Below are 19,596 nucleotides of genomic sequence, written 5' to 3'. Positions count from 1 at the left end.
GTCGACTAACCTTAAGTAGAATGACCTTTATCCTAAATTACTGATCAACATTATCAGTCATTATTTAGTAAAATTAAGTACAAAAAGCACAATTCATTCCAAAGGCAGATAAGTGTTCTAAGCATTGCAAGAAACGATGTGATATCGAAAACGATAATGAGGACATCGCTTCTTATTTGTTAAAGCGACTCATTCATGATTTGTAAAATGCACTTTTTACGGATTTCTTTTTTATTACGAAATAAAATGTGGCAAATCATTAGAGATGTTAAAACTAAGATTCTGACGGCTGGAACCCTTCAAAAGATGCTAATACATGCTCAAATACTGTCTTTCAAGTCCACAATTTTGAAAAGCGTTACTTAACGCGATTCAACTAAGGGCTGTAAGCTGATTATAAGTAGTTGATTGACGTTATCACGTGATGCTTCCAATGATTTCAATAAAGGTTTAAATATCCGTCTTAGTATGAGTCCATGTGGGCGAGTGTATAAGGTATCGGTTTTCTATTCTTTATTGACTGTACTGGCGCTCACCGATACATCAATGGTGTTTGGTTATACTTTAATTGTAATTTTTATTTATGACGGTAAAGTTGGAAGGTAGTTGGTAGTTGGGGATTCGAATAATCAACTACTTACCAGTTGCCAGTTGGGGATTCGAATATTCAACTACCTGCTAGTTGCCAGTTGGGGATTCGATAAACACTGTTTTAATTCACTTTTATTGGTATATTCGCCAGTCGGATATTCGACCATTTCCAGTCGATTATTCGCGAATGTTCAACTGCAAACCAGTCAGTAGTTGGGGATTCAATTTATGTCTTTATGTATAGTTTTAAAGGTCACATATGGGAAAATTAATCGTCAAATGTTTCTGTATACATGTACACATATGTTTCTTTGCGACAAACACTGTTTTAATTCACTTTTATTCGTATATTCGCCAGTCAGATATTCGTCCATTTCCAGTCGATTATTCGCGAATGTTCAACTGCAAACCAGTCAGTAGTTGGGGATTCAGATTATGTCTATATGTATGGTTTTAAAGGTCACATGTGGGAAAATTAATCGCAAAATGTTTCTTTATGCATCTACACATATGTATCTTTGCGACAAACACTGTATAAAATTACCTTTTCCCCAACTACTGACTGGTTTGCAGTTGAACATTCGCGAATAATCGACTGGAAATGGACGAATATCCGACTGGCGAATATACCAATAAAAGTGAATTAAAACAGTGTTTGTCGCAAAGAAACATATGTGTACATGTATACAGAAACATTTGACGATTAATTTTCCCATATATGACCTTTAAAACCATACATAAAGACATAAACTGAATCCCCAACTATTGACCAACTACCAACTACCATCCAACTTTACCGTCATTTTTTATTTGTAATTTCCGTATCTAAGAGAAAAAATAATGAAAATAGAATGGTTTTCGGATGCATTGGCGGGGCAATTATTGTTTGGTGTTTAAACATGAGCGAGTTCCTTAAAGGTTCAATAAGACACACAGGGGCACATGAACACGACGATATTTGCCGCATAAGCGTAAGCTGGAATAACGACTTGAACACGTGCATTGTCATATATAATATGATACACCACACCTCAATATTAATAGTTTCTTTTCCAAAACAATCTGTTGTCCGCAGGAGGGAGCACCCCGGGTTCACGCGCCCACCTCGCCAACAACAGAAGTAACTTCGCAGTGTTCCAGATTAACCTAAGATTGAATAGCTGTGATATCGAACTATATAATTGTACAGAAGAAAAGAATAATAAAGTTCCTTGAACTTAATTAAACATCATCATCCATCAACATGATTTAAAAAAAACAGCCACGAGTGAAATATTCACTTTGTGTATTTATGAGGTGAAATATATTTACCTGAAACAAACAATTTTCCTTTTTATCATATGCCTAAATGGAGTTAAAAGTCTATTGATTACATATATTTTTTAGAAAAACGCGCCGATTTGTGTGCGCACGTAACGTCATTTCGGAAACAACGTCACGGCGTTTAAAATTTGTCCAAGCCCGGTACGCGTTAACGTTTGATTTGGAACTGAGAGCGGGGTTTTTCAAGATTTGACCTAGTTTTTTACCTGAAATGACTCATATTCACAATTGTTCAAGGATTGAAATGTGTGCCATGGTATAAAAATATAAACACAGAATTGTTAAAGAAGTCAACCGCCCGCCCGCTACCTTTTCACCTTTGTATACTATTCGCCGTATCTTTTCATTGAAAAACCTGGCTAAGAATTATTATTCTTGTTCATCTATTTTACGATTTTCAAGGGCCATAATTTTCTATTAAACTTGGTATATATGAATAGTTTATAGAGACATTCATGGGATTGTGTTTGGTCTCCGAGAGTAAGGTCACTGTTGCTAAAAATAAAAAAAATGTTAGTACTGAATAACTTAAGAAAGGGTTGGCATAGTGTGACCAACCTTTCGCTATACGATGAGTTTATGAAGACCTTTCATTGGGTTGCCTTTTGGCCCCCTAGGGTCAATGTCACTGTTACTGAAAATATATAACTGTTTGGTACTGAATAACTTAAGTTATGGTTGACCAAACTCGATATGTAGAAAGAGCTTATGGAGGACTTAGCATCGGATTTTGTGTTTGGGCCCCTAAGATCAAGGTCACTGTTACAAAAAAAAAAAAGCAGTTGAAACTGAATACCACAAGAAAGGCTAAAGTTCTGCAAATCATTAAAACCTGGCTTTGTCATGCCAATCATTTAAACCAGGCTTTGTCATGCCAATCATTTAAACCTGGCTTTGTCATGCCAATCATTTAAACCTGGCTTTGTCACGCCAATCATTAAAACCTAGCTTTGTCACGCCAATTATTAAAACTTGGTTTTGTCATGCCAATCATTAAAACTAGGCTTTGTCATGCCAATTATTATAACCTGGCTTTGTCATGCCAATCATTAAAACCTGGCTTTGTCATGCCAATCATTAAAACCTGGATTTGTCATGCCAATCATTAAAACCTGGCTTTGTCATGCCCATCATTTAAACCTGGCTTTGTCACGCCAATCATTAAAACCTGGCTTTGTCATGCCAATCATTTAAACCAGGCTTTGTCATGCCAATCATTTAAACCTGGCTTTGTCATGCCAATCATTTAAACCTGGCTTTGTCACGCCAATCATTAAAACCTGGTTTTGTCATGCCAATCATTAAAACCTGGTTTTGACAAGCCAATCATTTAAACCAGGCTTTGTCATGCCAATCATAAAAACCTGGTTTTGTCACGCCAATCATTTAAACCTGGTTTTGTCATATAGCGGTTCTTGTTTACTTTTTTAATTTGATTTTTTATTGCTTTTGACAGGCACATATTACATCATTATTGTATTCATTTCTAAGACAAAGCAGCGTAGTCAAATGCGCTGTCTTACAACAGCTCTTGTTATTAATATTGAAACTTGAATTGAATGTTCATTTTAATCCATAGAAGTTAATTGTGTGATGTCCTTGATTTTGTCCGAATCCACATCACTATCCCATGATGCTGATAAGCATGAATGATGGGCATTGAAGTAAGCACAGTATTTTTTTTTTCAAAGTTATCACTGAACCCTCAATACATCTTCGACGTTTGAGGGACATGTAAAGAAGATGATTATTCTCCATGTTTCAAACATGACAAATTGCTGGGGGGAAAAAGGTGACACTACCTATGGTAAGTTATGAAATAATTTTTGAAAAATAATTCAAAACTAAAATAATTAAAATCAAATAAGCATAGTTTAAAGTCCCCATCATAACTAAGTGACGTGAACTAATTTTCTTGTATGTATATCCAAATGGCTTCTCTAAGCCTTCTTGACCGTTTTAACCACTAGAATGAAAAAAAATAATTACATAATGCAACGAAACCGAAAGTATATAATCTAAAGTTAGCGCTCACAATATCATTAAAAAATGTGCAACTGACTTATTGAATATCTAAAATTCTTTTTACCTTTATATACTAATGTTTTGCATTTTCAACTAAGAAGTTTATTCTTTAAAGTTATGCCGTGCATTTTAGTTATCTCCCCTGAAGCTCCCCTTAAGTGTTTGAAAATCAAATTTAGTCTGGGCCATATCTTGGATATGTTGAATATTTTAATTGTGGCTTTTTTATTCAATTCCTTGAAATTAACTTCAAAATTTAATTCTCAAACCTGCCTATATATTTCCATGTTTCGAGTTTTTTCAACTTGTGTAATGTTATAACCATTTATTTTCTACCAGCACATTGTATTACAATTTTCTGCCTTTCAAAGGAAATGGGCATATGGGGAGCATCAATCACTTCAAGTGATATTCTTGTGCGTAAATGGTGAGACGGTTGATTGCCCACATGACCCAGGTCAATGGTCAATGTCACATGTTGGGTCTATAAACAAAAATCCTTTTGTCGGCATAGTGCAAAAAACTTGAACCTTGTCCATTGCTCAAAAAATGTTCAAATTTTTTAAATGGAACAGTTGCCAGTAGAAAGACCCATAAATCAACAATTGATGAGTAAAAACACATGCACAAACTTAAATCTTGTCCATAACTAAAACACTAGTTTAAGATATTCAAATGAAACTTGGTACACATATTACAAAAGACAATACAAACATGCATAGCAAGGCCTATAATTCTTGACTCATATATTTGTTGCATTATGCACCCTTTTCGACAATAACATAGCGAAAACACTTCTACAGTTTCATTAGGGCACCATTTCGCTCTGGCTTGACTACGATAACTTAACTTTACTCACTCTCAAATCAAATTTACTTTTTATTATTTTGTTTTTGAGAGTGAGCCAAACAGGCAAACAACATTTTGTTGTTACTTTTATGTTCCCATTCCAATTTCAATTGATCACTTTGAATCTCCACAACACGTCAATACGATTTTTTCAATACGAATCACTGACATCTGTCTGTTCACGTCCTGAATAACTGAATTCAATTCAATAAACATTACCACTTAGCAAGTAGAACGACTGTACTTAAATAATACAATACCTCGTATTAATGATGTCAACATGTATGAACAGTTACTGATTTTCAAGTAAATTCAATTTTGCCACTTCCTTTGTTTTGTTTTTTTGAATGTCGACGCAGAATAAAAAATGCCGCCCTAACGGTCCACACTGGTCATCAAACACTAGCATATCTTCCTAAACTGCGTTCGCGTTTGCCTCCCTTTAGGATTTTAATAATAAATATGTTCAAGCAGATCAATAAAAGTTGATTTATTTAGTCAAGACTTTATTTTGCAGTAGCCAAAATTGATTTAAAGGTGAAAATTGAATTCACGGGCGAACGTTCTACGGTCCGTAAAATAATAATCGAAATTCAGCCTGGGCCGCAAAACTGATAATTGCCGAGTTATGCAAATAATCGTGAAATCCCTGTACAAATGTGTGACTATAGTATATATAGTAACATATGTATTAATAACTTATACCTGATTTCAGCTAGTACTGTCATTAATTTAAATCCAGCCACATTATTTGTTAACGCTTTTATTCTTTCAAAGATATCAAGATCAGCATTTAGAAATACTTTATTCAGCAAGAGCAACAATAAACATAAACAAAATGTATAAGAAGAGAAATCAATGGCTGAAGTAGGTAATGCTTATGATCTTCTTAAACCCCTGAGGTACATGTGCAACTTTTAGTGTAGTTACTTAGATTGTCAGTCACATGACTGTTTATTACTCTTCCAAATAGGACATGACACTCGTAAACAGGGTCTTCATATTGTCAACAGTGGTGTTACTCGACATCCTCATACTGTAGATCCACATTTATTTCATGGTAGAGGTCCCCTAACATGTTGAGTACCAACTCCTGTATCATGTCAACTTGGTTGGGCGGGCAGTAGTCATCAGAACTCGACCTGATATAACATGTATAATGATTAGTCTCTGTAATGATAACTTGTTACTGAGAATTCTCACATTACTGATGAATGTAGATCTCCTGTAACATGATTGATAGGTTGGCATCAGTTCTCAATGAATCAATGTAACAACATCAAAACATTCAAAGATGCTCAAGATCATACAAGAAATATTGTGATATTTGCTATGTACTCAATGTCCAAATTTCAGTAGTGTAGATTCAATATTCTTGCATACTGGATGTGTGTGACCAGTGCTGGAAAAAATCCGTCTTACACCCCCCATGTAAGATAAGTCACACGCAATCCCCCACTTCTTATTTCTTTTATTGTTATGGCTTATGAAAAGAATATTATGCCATTTGAATTAAGCACAATCAAATATATAAATATGCAAGACTTTTAATCAAAATTGAAAATAAATAATCATGAAAACATGAATTTTAAAGGAGCTATTTGACGTCAATAGTGATTTAAAATTACTGCGCTTTATGACATCAGAAAACAACGTCGCATGGGCTTTTAGGTGAAATGTACAAATGTGTGCTTTCTAAACCAATTTGCCCACAAATTTATAATTTTAGATATGCAAGAAAAAATTTGAATCATGTTTTATCTGGTCCTGTTCGAAAAATCTGACCCTCGTGCACACTGCATGGCTGGTAACTCGGCAAGCCTTGTTACCGGCTTGCGCGTATGCCCTGGGGTCAGATTTTTCTATCCGTATCGGAAACACATCATGACATGATAGAAATTTATAGTATAAAGGTAGGTAAAACGGAAATTCAAGGAAGACAATTGCAGAACTATACACATGGTCTAATTTTCAATTCTGTAACTTCAAATATAAGAAAATAATTAAAAAATCAAGATTATCCATGAGTTGCAAAACTGTACCCATGGTCCTATTTCCATCACCTAAGCTTCTAAGATAATAAATAGTTCAAAAGGTTATGGACTAGGTGTGGACTACTGTGATTGCAAAACTGTAATCATTGTCCAAATTTCAAAGCAGTGGCTTAAATAGTTCTGAATTTATTTTCAAAGTTGTTTTCTCAAATGGATTCCTTACCTTGCTACAGTGACAATGGTTGGTTTAGGGAGACAGGCCAAGAAGTCTTGAGCACACTTCACAAGTCCCTCTATCTGGGGAATTGAACTGACGTGGTGGGGTAACTCGGAGTCATCACACGTGCAACCAGCCTCGTTCACCAGCTGGTAATCCACTTTCGTTCCCCACTGAGATTGCAGGCTGGTTACCAGCTCATGGATAAGGTCAGCTCTGATAGTATAATATATGAATATGATGCCTCAGCCATGTATGCCATGGGCAAGCTGGGGCCAGTTTCATCAAAGATTTTAGTCCAAAGTTGCTATTATCTTAGTGTTTTATCTTATTATTATTTTGCTACTAATATTTATGTGAATTGTTACTTAAAGAAATATCTTAGTTGTAAACAAACTTTGGGAAATGAAAAAACAATCAATCTGCCATCTATTGATTTATGATTTTCAAAGTTTAATACCACTAAGATTCTGTACTTGAAATGCCCACCAAACTTGAGGCTAAATTCCAACCAACACATGAGGCTAAATGCCGACCATTAATCATGAGGCTATATGCCAGCCAAACTTGAGGCTAAATGCCCACCAAATCATGAGGCTAAATGCCTACCAAACTAACTTTAGGCTAAATGTCTACCAAAGTTGAGGCTAAATTCCAACCAAAACTTGAAGCTAAATGCCAACCAAATCTTGAGGCCAAATGCCTACCAAATCTTGAGGCCAAATGCCTACCAAATCTTGAGGCCAAATGACCACTTAACTACAGGCTATATGCCCACTAAACTTGAGGCTCAACGCCCAAACTTAATGTTATATGAACAAAACTTTCATGTGACATGTGTTTAATCAGTACTATTAATTACAAATAAGGTTCTTTATTTTATCCCAAATCTGGATCTTGAAAATGCCTCTATTGGATGGTCAGTTTGACACCAGTTCATATCTGCTTCATTAAAAAAAAATTAAATTGTTGAAAAAGGTGGAGACATTTTGAAAACAACTTCATTGTAAAAAGTGAATTTGTGAATTTTCACTCATAATTCATATTCTCATTCTCACCTTTCATGCACTATTTTTGCCTTGGAGTCTTTCTCGAAAGCAGTGAACACAGACTTGAGGTTGTCCAGTTGCTTCTGCCTGGCTATCACACATTTTTCTATGTCCTGTACAGATACATTTTAGTTTGTAAAAATATCATTTATAAATGTTTCTTCAAAATGGAATAGATCATTATAATCCTGAAACAAAACTTGACAACAACACAGGTAACAAGTATTAAAATCTAAAACTATATGTGTTTATATACTCAGCATTTAGCTCTCACATCCAGTTCTATTTGCCTTTGAATGCAAACTACATTTGTATCATGGTTACCAGTCTTTGTAAATTAAAACATGTTTAAATTTATCAGAACCATACCGGTCTCTAAAATATTGGTAAGGGATCACTTTTTTGCCAAATATTCGCCCACCCTGTAAATCCAGTGTTTAGCAATTTCATTACAATGGTTTTTCATACAAATGCTTGATTGTGTCTAAATATAGCTCCTTAAATAGAAAAACTCTTTTCTTTTCTCAGACAATAAGGTATTTTTATCAGTAATGTATGGTTGGGCCATATTTCTTCAAGCGGGCGAATAATTAATTTTTACCCCCTGAACAAAATGGAAAAAAAGTCACCCTAAAATACTGATACCATAAAATATATTGTTGTCACTCCTAGGTATGTTTTGAGATGTTTTTATTGCATAATTGCAATTTTCTTAAGTGGTAAAATTATTGGTACAGTACAGTGTCATTTCAGCAGATTTTTACAGAGTGTTCTTACCATAATTGGCTGGAAAGTGGTCTCTAACCAGTACACAAGTATTGCTATAACATACAAATGTTATATTTATGCACATGTAAATGATAGGAAATCACATGCTTATAATTGCAGAATATCTCAAATTTACATTATGAAAAACTCAACCTTGTCCTCAAGACTGTGCGGTTGAGTGAACTTGTAGAGATCCCCAAGTATGGAATACTCTCTTTCCCCATACATCTCTCGGAATGGATTCATCGTTGAGAAGAAATCCAGGTCAATATCCAGTATGTAACGGCTATCTCCTATGTGTTCTGACAGGGCATTTATCACAGATTCAAGGTTTTGTTCTAGACATGTTTCAGTGTTTGCACTGTCAACTCTTTGCCGCTTTGGTTGAGGTTCTTCACTTGTAACATGGACAGAATGTTTAGCAGTATTGAAAGAACTACAGCCAGTTTCACTAGCAATCACAGAATTACAACACCCTATTAACTTTTCAGTATTAGAATTTGTCATGTTTTTACAACAGGTTCCTTTATCACAACCAGCTTCGACTTTACACATACATGTAGACTCTGTATTGTTCAATACATCAGCTCCTTCAACATGTGCACTTCTTCTTTTTGACAATTGGTCCCAATGTTGTGGTGTGAGTGTAAGCACTGTAAGTTTAAGTGTGTGTTTGTTATCCAGCTTGCTCTCAGGGACATACAGGGCTTCACTAACAAAATAACTCTCCTTACAGCTAGTCCTGAAATATCAAAATCATATCAAGTTATTTACAAATATTATATTGTGACCTTCTCATACATGTACATGTATTTAGATGCTGCTGCTGCTGCTGCTGCTGCTGATGATGATGATGAAATCATGGGAAGACGACAAAAAGTATGCAATATTTTAACAGTAATGTCCATAAAAACTTTTGTCTTTTCATGATTATCAACATTTTATACCAGATATTAACATTTATTGATTTAACACTCCAAATACCTCAATAGAAGTTTAATATACTGGTATCATGTATGTACCTGATACATCCAGTCTGCTGACACTTGCCCACCACAAACTCTGTGACTGTGTTGTGTATCTGGGAACACCATGGAGGTTTTACCCATACCACATGACTGATGTGCCCCGCATAAACCGCCGGCATGATCCAGTTCTCAATGCTCAAACAACTGGCATAAAAAGATTTACATGAAAGGTTGTAAGGATCTGATGGCAATGAAAGTGCAAAAGTAGATAATAAACCTTTATCACATACGACAAACTTATTTCTATTTATAAATATTTTTAATAAATTAATGTTTTTTTTATTTAATATTTTTTTTGCATTTCAAATCATATTGACTTGGTGCATATTAAATGTTATTGAATTCAGTCAGTGAATAATAATATACTGCAGAATGTTCTATAACAGTGGTGGGTATAACGGAACAGTCGTTTTGCAAAGACAAACTTGAAGTTACTAACCCATATAGCTTCTCCTTCATAAATACAGTGTCTGCTGGCATGTCCAATGGTATAAGCATGTCAGGGTGGGAATCAAAGTGCACCAATGTCAGCTTCCCAAGGGGTAGATGCCTGGATCCAATGGAGCGATAGATATGAGGAAGTACCTGAAGATACCAATGACAATGTTCTATCAAAAACAATCCAGAAAATCATAAACAATTGGCTAGGGAGCCAGTTGTTAATCCAAAACAATGAACTCACGCATATTACAAACAACAATCCTTCTCTTGTAATTGTAAAGACTTCCATTTCACCTGTATCGTGATAGATATATTATTTCTCTTAAGCACACGTGTTGAATTTATGATGCAATACCGGGATAATGCATTTTAGTCCGGAAAATTTCGGTGAAATTTGCGGGTAGTTGGTTCGTCGAGTAACATGTTTTAGGAAATTCGGGTTTGAAATTGCATTTGTTTTTGTTAAAACTGTACATTTTCTTAAAGATTGACACTAACTCTACTAGGAAAGTCCAAAAATGTAGAGTTTGGTTAAGATTTGATAAAGTTATGGCCTCTTAAACAGGGTCATGTCGGCAAATATGGAAATTCAGGGTCAAGTCGTCACCCTTTACAAAGATAATAAAATAAAAAAAATAATTTTTTTTGCCAATTTTCACACGTTACAGTTACCACATCATATTCTTACTAAAATTTGATAAAAAAAATTGATAAAAAAAAACGGACGGGGGCGTGGTGTGTCAAAACAACGCAATCTGCCCCTGTGTTTCCAACATGGTTACATTTAATTATCACTTAATATACTATATAACGTTAGTCGAAATACCTCATGATGGTCCTCTTCAACGATTACAGGCAAAATTTTGTATTCTTTCTCTCTTTTATTTCTCATCTTTCCATGACTTGTCATGGGCGCAGCCATCTTTGAATTGAGCACACAACAGTTTTCGTATACAGTACAGTACTGGTACAGTACGTGTTTATTTTTTCAAAAACTTTTCGCAAAAACGCAGTAATCTCCCTTGTAGCACTACAGACGGCATACTCAATTTCGATCTTGAAGTTTAATTTAATTAATAATAATTGTTATTGATAACAAATGGTGTAATTGAGTACATAGGGGTCGGGTGGCAGTATTCTGATATGTGTGTGCGTATATATTCGGGAGCAAGACAAATCGGCCCCTTACCAAATCGGCCTACTACCAAATCGGCCCCTAAGACGTTTCGGCCCTGCCATTTCGTCCCCTTAATTAAAATGACTCGAGACGTTTCGGCCCCTTAGTGATTTTCAACAGAGACATTTCGGCTCCTTAATTTTATTTTATTTCTTATCTTGAGTATAAAGAAAAACATTGTAGTTCGTCTAATAAATGTAAATGAGATCTGTAAATAAGTTGTAAATAACATCTTTAAATTTACAAATATGCATGAAAAACATTGATATGACTGATATAAAAAATATAATTAAAATCTAAATAACTATTAACCCTGATTTTTAATATAAAATGTTAGAAAATCTAAGAAAGTTTATTTGTTATAACTGTTAATTATTAATTGATCATTAAAGACTTCAAAGAAAATGTGTCTTTGAACCATGCGTTCTTTACAAGGCAAACGGTAAGTGTTATGGGTGTGAAAAAGACATTCAAAGACGTGTGAATGAATAATTGTCTTTAATTTTTTAATGTTATTTACAATTGATTAAAGAAGATTTGAGTAATATAAACACCGTAAGTATATATATATTAAATCGTTTCTAAAATTGGGTACCATTTGTTTTAAACGTGTTGCTGTGCTACTGTTAAATTTTCGTGTATTGGACATCATTAACGCGTTGTTGTTCTACTTTTATTTTATTGTGTAATGGAATTTTGTTAAAAATTGTAATGTCTGATTCGGATTTTGTATTGAGTGAGATAAGGTTGTGAGACCGTTGGCAGCATCGAGTCTGCGATACAGGTAGGTGGAAGTAATATGTTTTATAGACACAAAAAAAAAACGTATATAAATGTATAACACTATCCAGGTATGGCTATGTTTACCCCTAAGTACTCCCATAACTTACGTAATTTAGATTAAAATGCACGTACCGCCAAAGGTATATCAAAGCTGTTGTCATTGACACTGGACTGGCTTTTGTGGTTAGACTGTCGGCTGCAAGCCGACAGTCTTTAGAGAGCGGTATTTCAGAAACGCGACTAGTCGCCTGACACGACATATTGAACATGAATATATTAATACACACCACCTGCGTAGCAACAGAACTACTTACGTGAATGTGGGGCGTCAAGTACCTGCGTATGTGTATTTAACGCGTTATTGCCTTTTTTATGACAAACATTGCGTGTTACTCTTAGTATAGTTGTACCGTTGCAATTTGGTGAGTTTTATTGAACAAAATAATGAAAAATAATGAAAGTATAGCATTTACATACGAAGTCATTTTACCCTACATCCAAAAGTAAGCTACACCACATGTTTGCACCCCGTGTGACGTCACACATATCCCGGCATTCAAGACTGACCCGGCAATTCCCGGCAAAGAACTTATTTTATGAATGAAAGCTATTAAGAAATAAATCATACGCGGTTAAAGAGTTCATGTCATGTAATATTTTGTGAAATAGCTTTTATGTTTCAAATGATTTTTTTCAGCAGCAATCGAACTATTGTATTTGTTTGAATAAATTATTTGGATTATACCTATCACAGTGTGTCAACGTTATGCCTATTGTTATTTTGGACTATAGGGTGTAGTTTTTAAAATTATACACAATATGGCGGCGATTATGCGGAAATGAAATTGAATCATTCGGAACTCCTCGGCCATTTTTTCAAAAACAACCTCGGATGTATATGGATGGTTTACATACTTAAAAAGTGGTACGTTTAAGTCCGCTGCAAATAGATCGCGTAGTAATCTTATTTAGTAGTTAAACATTATGACTTAACTCTTGGAAATCGTAATTATGTTTGCAATAATACACTCGTAAAAAAATCTGTCAACGTACAATTATTTGGACTAGAAGGTACATCTAGCTGATCTACATCTCTTAGTCTAAATATTTGTACGTTGACGGACTCTTTTTACGATTAAAAAAAATGTATATATATATGGCAAATCCTTCACTACAACATCTTCATGTTATTTTCAATTCAGAGTTGATTATTCACTAAAATTATTTCGCATTTTTAATTGTTGTTTAACCTGAAACGTCTCAACCATCAAAAAAGAACATATATGCTTCAATAGTCTAAAAAAAATAGACGTGTTATATGGGATTCTTCCAATCCCTTACGTCTAATCGGGTTTGTGCAAAACAGGGTGGGGGTTGAAAGATTATTGAAATCGTAGTTAGATAAGTATTATATGTTTGAAATAGATATTAAAGGTTTATATTCGTATTGTAGTTATAACCATGTAAGTGCAAAGATTTTTTTCACAAAACAAGCATTTAATGCATTTAAACACAACCATTTTACATCTATGTAAATCTATGCACCGCAGCCTTGCAGGTGATCTTCATGTATAACAGTTTATATCATTATGTTTTGACAGTATGAAATGAAGAAAAACGCTCATCAAACTCATAATAATTCGTCAGCTTTTATTTTTTGTGTACATAACTCATATTTTAGATATATATAATTATCCGACCCGGAATCCCAATCGGAATAGCTACCCACTTTTGGTACAAAAAAATTGTATGTGAAGGATATGCCATTTCAAAATTTGTAAAAAGATCCGTTAAGTTACTATTATTTGGACTATTGCTTCAAGTGTTTGATTTATTGTCTCTATAATGTATAATGCACCTGTCAATTGTAGAGCCTGCCTAAAAATCAGTTACCCAGTTAGCTCAGTTTGGCAGATCTCCATGCAAGTGTTCACATGGTCGTGGGTTCAAGCACCATGATTAAGTAGGGCCAATATATTTGTGCTTATTATAATCACATTTATCCTTCTTCATCTACCTTAAAGAGTGTTCATCATTTGTATGAATTCATTTGATCACGTTTCATTTGAAAGAACTTTGCGGTAGTGTTTGCTTGCTTCAGTTACGTCACCGACAGTCTTGCAGCGCTTTCAGCGCTTTGATTTTTAATTTGCAATCATTCCTGATTACACGCGTGTCTGACTTGTGATTCCCTAGTATAAATTTTTTGCTATGTTTCTTTGTTATGTTTATTGTATCAAAAACGGTAGTGTTTAAACATAATTCTGTAGATCCTTAGGACATACGCGATGTACATATTCTTGTTTCTTTTGTGTTGTATATATATACCTTGCGGTATGTATAACACCGAAATCATTACCTTTTCATATTATACCTTAATATCGATAACATTCTCACAATATTTTTTATCAAACTTATGATAGAATAGAACATTATGTTATTAAGCAAGGTTTTTAAAAATGCCTTTACGTTTCAATCATTAATTTGTTATGTATGTGGTATACTATTGCTCCAGAATAATTATAAATTATTGTTTTTGACAATTAGTGTTTTATCTATACATAATTAGGAAATAATGTTTGTTTTTATAGATATGACTTGCAAACAAGTGACAACTTGATAGCTCTACAGATATTCTACAACAAATATGCATTTTAAAAAGAGTAAAACAATATATCCGTAATAAAATAATAATATTCTGTTTGAGGTGCGAAGAGATAATTGGTATTATTCTGTAAGTGTGAGAATTAGCGGTTGGGAAAGTCGGAACAAACCTTGTACACGTATTTATAAGCTTGTAGACACAAAGTGTCATAATTCCAACGCCTGATACCCCTGTGGAATGTGATAATTCGCCATAAGACCGTCTGTCTAAAAACACCTTTTAAGCCAGTATGGTTTTGCATACGTATTCAATATAAGATTAATAATAGTTTTTTTTTCATCCTTACCTGATTTAAAATATAAATTCATAAAATGTATAACTTATGTCTTACCATGTGTTTGTTTAATTATCATTAAATTGTAGTTAATAAGAAGATGTACTGTATATTAGTTATTTTCATAAATCATTATCCATCAATTCAGATGTTTCGCAGTTCGCCACTGCGGAATCGTTCCTTGATGAAACTTCAAATGAGGTATCCGCTCTAGACGCCAGGATCATGGATGAGTGGGACTCATACGATTCGCATGATGTCACCTGCGAGGAGTTCCTGAAAAATGTTTTTTGCCATCTACGGCGGGCGATAGGTGTTTGGTCAAGACTGATGTTAGACAATGGACATGTCATTATACATAATATTAGCAACATGTATAATATTTAAAGATTATTTAAAAAAAAAAATGAAGTTTAATTTTTTTTCTTCAACTCTATTTCGTTTTATAAAAATATCTCATGAATAAATCTTTACATGTTTTCAAGTGTACAGATATTTTCTTTAAATCTATTTTTATCTATACCTTTGTATGTATGTATGAATATAGCTTTGTCTATTAAAATAAAAAAAAATGAAATTACATGTTTTTTACTTATATTTAGAAATAAAAAAAATAAAATATAAATAAGGGCCGAAACGTCTCGGTAATCAGGGGCCGAAACGTCTACGGGATGGGGACGATTTGGTAAGGGGCCGAAAAGGTAACCGTTTGAGCTAGGGGCCGATTTGGTAAGGGGCCGATTTGTCTGGTAGCCATATATTCAGTCAGACTGAGTTTCAGTGATAGTCATGCCAAGAAATCCTATCCAATTTTCAATTAAGAATGAAACCCTTGTTCTCAGGGGCTATGCCTGCATATACCTGGCATATGCACGATGTTTCAGTCAATGGTTTTGTGATTCTCCAGGCAACTTTTATCAGTTATCTGCTAATACATGAATAGCTAAATCATCGAAATTTAATGGCCATTACGCCCAGCATGAATTGCATAAGAGCAATGACTGTGGTCAGTTTTTGGAATAGTGCATTATTCTCAGGTTGTACGCTTCATCTCAATTTGTATATTTCGATACTTGTCAAACATAACACAAACATTTCAATAATGGTTTATTACTGAATATAGACATAATTTCCTGAACTATTATTAACTAAGTATTAAATCTTTGATGTAGTTTAAAACTCTCATTGACAACAGAGTTTAACTCTCTAAACCAAGCATTTGAGTTATGTATAAAGATTGAAAACATCAAGTACAAATGCATTCTCTTTCACAAGAGTTACATGTACGTTCCATTCACCCGAGTGACGTACCACAGATTTTATCACGATCGAACCTCATGATGAATGAGGAATGGTACAAATGTAACTTACTATATTTCTTAACATCTAAATGTATTAAAATAGCGCCTTGAGTTTACATTGTGTCGATTAATTTAACAACTTGATTACGGTATTGTTGTATGCTAATAGGATTTGGCCCGCGTAAGGATGTATTTTAACCCAAATAAAATTACGACCCAGTCAAAAATGGCACATGGGTCACACTTTATCGACTACCGGGTTGGTTGTCCGGTAAGGGCACTGGTAAGCGCACTCGCTTCTCACCAAGACGACCCACGTTCGATTCCCGGCGTGGGCGCATGTGCATTTCGTATGGGGCCGGACATTTGGTTTATCACCGCGTTCTCCGATTTCCACCACAAAACAAGATCACACTTTCGCGTGAAATCGAGCCAACAAGAGTAATTGATATAATGTGGGTTTTTTCACAATCGTTGTAAGATATATATATTCAAACTTATATTTTGACTCCTGTGCACGAAATAAAATGAAACCGGGGAGTGTGTTTTTCGGTGGATGACGAAAATCTGCGGAAAATAAAGGTTGTTTTTACTTCGTGCCAGCATCATTATAAATAAATAAAGGAATGAAGGGTCTCCGGATTGATACAAAAACGTTGTCCCTTCATCCACAACTACATAATTTCTAGTTGATTATCGCGAGATTACAGCAGAAAGTTATATACATTTTTTACAGACACGATCGTCGGGGGGGGGGGGGGTATAAGACAATGCAAGATACATCTGTTATACGAAAATTAATTTACAATGCCCCAGAATGGGTTCATGTTGATGTAAACTCAATTGAAGTAGATTTGACATTCGGAGTTCAGTTTCACCAATATGATGTATTTTCAAGTTTGATTGTATCTTCCATGGTGAATACGTTTACAGTACAACCCCGTTGGCTCTAACTCGTTTGGCTCGAATTCCTCGTTGGCCCGAAATGTTTCATTATACTGAAGATAAGAATTACCGCTTTGTTCGAATTTTCTAAGGCTCGAGGTAGCCGGTCCCTATGAGTTCTAGCCAATGGGGTTCGACTACACTAACGAATTTTATAAAAACAAAATACAGTGAACAACAAAGCTGTTAAAATGAATAATTAAAAGAGTGTTTGTATCTTTTATAAAATGCGAAATCAATCAAGCTTCCATTGTAAAATCAATATATATAAGCTTACCAAGGCATACCCCTAAATACAATTCGACCTATAAAACGACCAGATTAATATAAATCAATACAGGTTACATTTACAGTCCAAATAAAACGGTTGTAATAAGCATACCATTTTCACTAACAGCTGCCACATGTCTAAAACTCATTAATACAACATATAGTATGTATACGTTTATATTAAGTTTAACTGTCAATATGTATAACTCTTATATAGTCTTAATACTTCTTCATGTTTTTCCTGGCAAAATTTCTTCCAATTCTTGACTCAAACCGCTGCAATTCCCAAAACATGACAACATGAGAATTTGACCTACGATTCTCTGTCAATTAGGGGTTAATGTGTAGCTAAAGTTGACTCTCGTGTAGAAATGAAAAGTGGAAAAATTGGCTGGTATTTCTTGGCATGTGTAGAATATTTTTCTATTTAACTGTTAAACGTTCAAACTAACTCTAAAAAACTGCATTGGATTAAACAATGACCGACGATTTGTGTATAAAGTGTCGCCGTCTGGTGAGGCCTATGCAAAAAGGAGGACATAAACTAACGATCGCATTCCATAAATTTTGATAATTATTTTTGTACCAATATATGTAATTTAAGAACAGAACAGAACAGAACAGAAAATTTATTGTTAACTTGAACATATACAGTTCATCGTTGTTACAATAACATAACACATGACATGGCAATAGTTGATAAATGCGAGAGTGCATTATACATATATACATATATGAACTAACAATGATTTCAACATGTTAAAAGTTAAGCATTATTATTCAAAGCAGTATATCGTAGCTTAAAAGCATGTTTGCAATACAAAGCCAGTTTTCGTAGACATGCAGCATTTTCCGAGTTTAATAATTGAATGAATTTAAACATGCTTGGTCTTGCATAGTAAAATTTAGTTATGTATTTTTTCCTAATGTCATTATATTTCGGACAAATAAAAACAAAGTGATATTCATCTTCGATATCATTATGAACACATAAAACACATTTTCGTTGATTTCTTTCAATATTAATATATCTTCCTCTTTCAACATTTAACATATGAGAGGACAATCTTAATCTAGCAATAATATTCCTAAGTTTATAGCTGTACAATTTATCTATATACGATGACATATGTATAGTGCATTTTAGTTCCCTGTATAACACTAGTGAACTTAATGAGTTTATATCATTTTTCCAATGTCCAATAAACGAGTCGATTAACCTTCTTCTAAAATTAGGAATAAAATAATCAATATTAATCGACTCCGGATATAACCATACTTCATTGAATCCTGCATTTTGTAATATAGTGCGTACATTAGAACACCAATTGTTTGAATTTGCGTTATTTTCCGCATCATATCGAAGGCGTTGCAATGTATTGTATAAAATGCAATTGTCTCTTTTAAATTGATACAGTTTAAGAAAATATTTGACAATTCGTACATGTCTAGTAACATACAGAGGGTACCGTCCTAGTTCACCATATATTGCAGAGTTACTAGTGCTTATTTTTACACCAAGAAGTCTTTTCAGAAATTTTCTATGAACCCTTTCTATATTTTCAGCTCTACAAAAGCCCCATACTTCACAAGAATAGCACAAAATTGATGACACAAATGAGTCGAATAAACCCAACATAATTTTAACAGTATGTAATTTAAGGATAGCTCAACGGACAACGAGGCGCAGCATTTTGCAATTCTGCGTTCTTGTACCATTTGCTGCAGCGTAAGGCCGAGGCTGTTGGCCGCCAAATACAGCTTGTGTTTGAGAACCAATCGGAACTCCTCGGCTAGTATCAAGATATGGCTATCTCGAAGCTTGCCGGAGATGGCCGAGTTGTTACGATTGTTTGAGAACATCTTGCCTCGCTATGAACGGACAATGTACATGTA

At 34.3% G+C, this 19,596-nt stretch overlaps 1 protein-coding gene across 1 annotated transcript; it reads right to left on the bottom strand.

The window, feature by feature from the left end:
- Positions 1-5,576: 5,576 nt before the first annotated feature.
- LOC128243707 (UPF0489 protein C5orf22 homolog) lies at positions 5,577-11,213 on the bottom strand. The gene is made up of 7 exons (XM_052961626.1): positions 11,112-11,213; positions 10,284-10,429; positions 9,839-9,988; positions 8,970-9,558; positions 8,058-8,161; positions 7,006-7,215; positions 5,577-5,930 (listed from the first exon to the last, which is right to left on the bottom strand). Exons 1-7 carry the CDS (start codon positions 11,205-11,207, stop codon positions 5,807-5,809), a joined length of 1,419 nt encoding a protein of 472 aa, XP_052817586.1. The 5' UTR covers positions 11,208-11,213; the 3' UTR covers positions 5,577-5,806.
- Between the last annotated feature and the right edge of the window lie 8,383 nt (positions 11,214-19,596).

This window comes from Mya arenaria, chromosome 8 (genome assembly GCF_026914265.1).
Source record: "Mya arenaria isolate MELC-2E11 chromosome 8, ASM2691426v1".
Taxonomy (NCBI): Eukaryota; Metazoa; Mollusca; class Bivalvia; order Myida; family Myidae; genus Mya; species Mya arenaria.
Note: the sequence above shows the minus strand (reverse complement) of the source record. Positions and strands in the feature narration are given on the sequence as shown.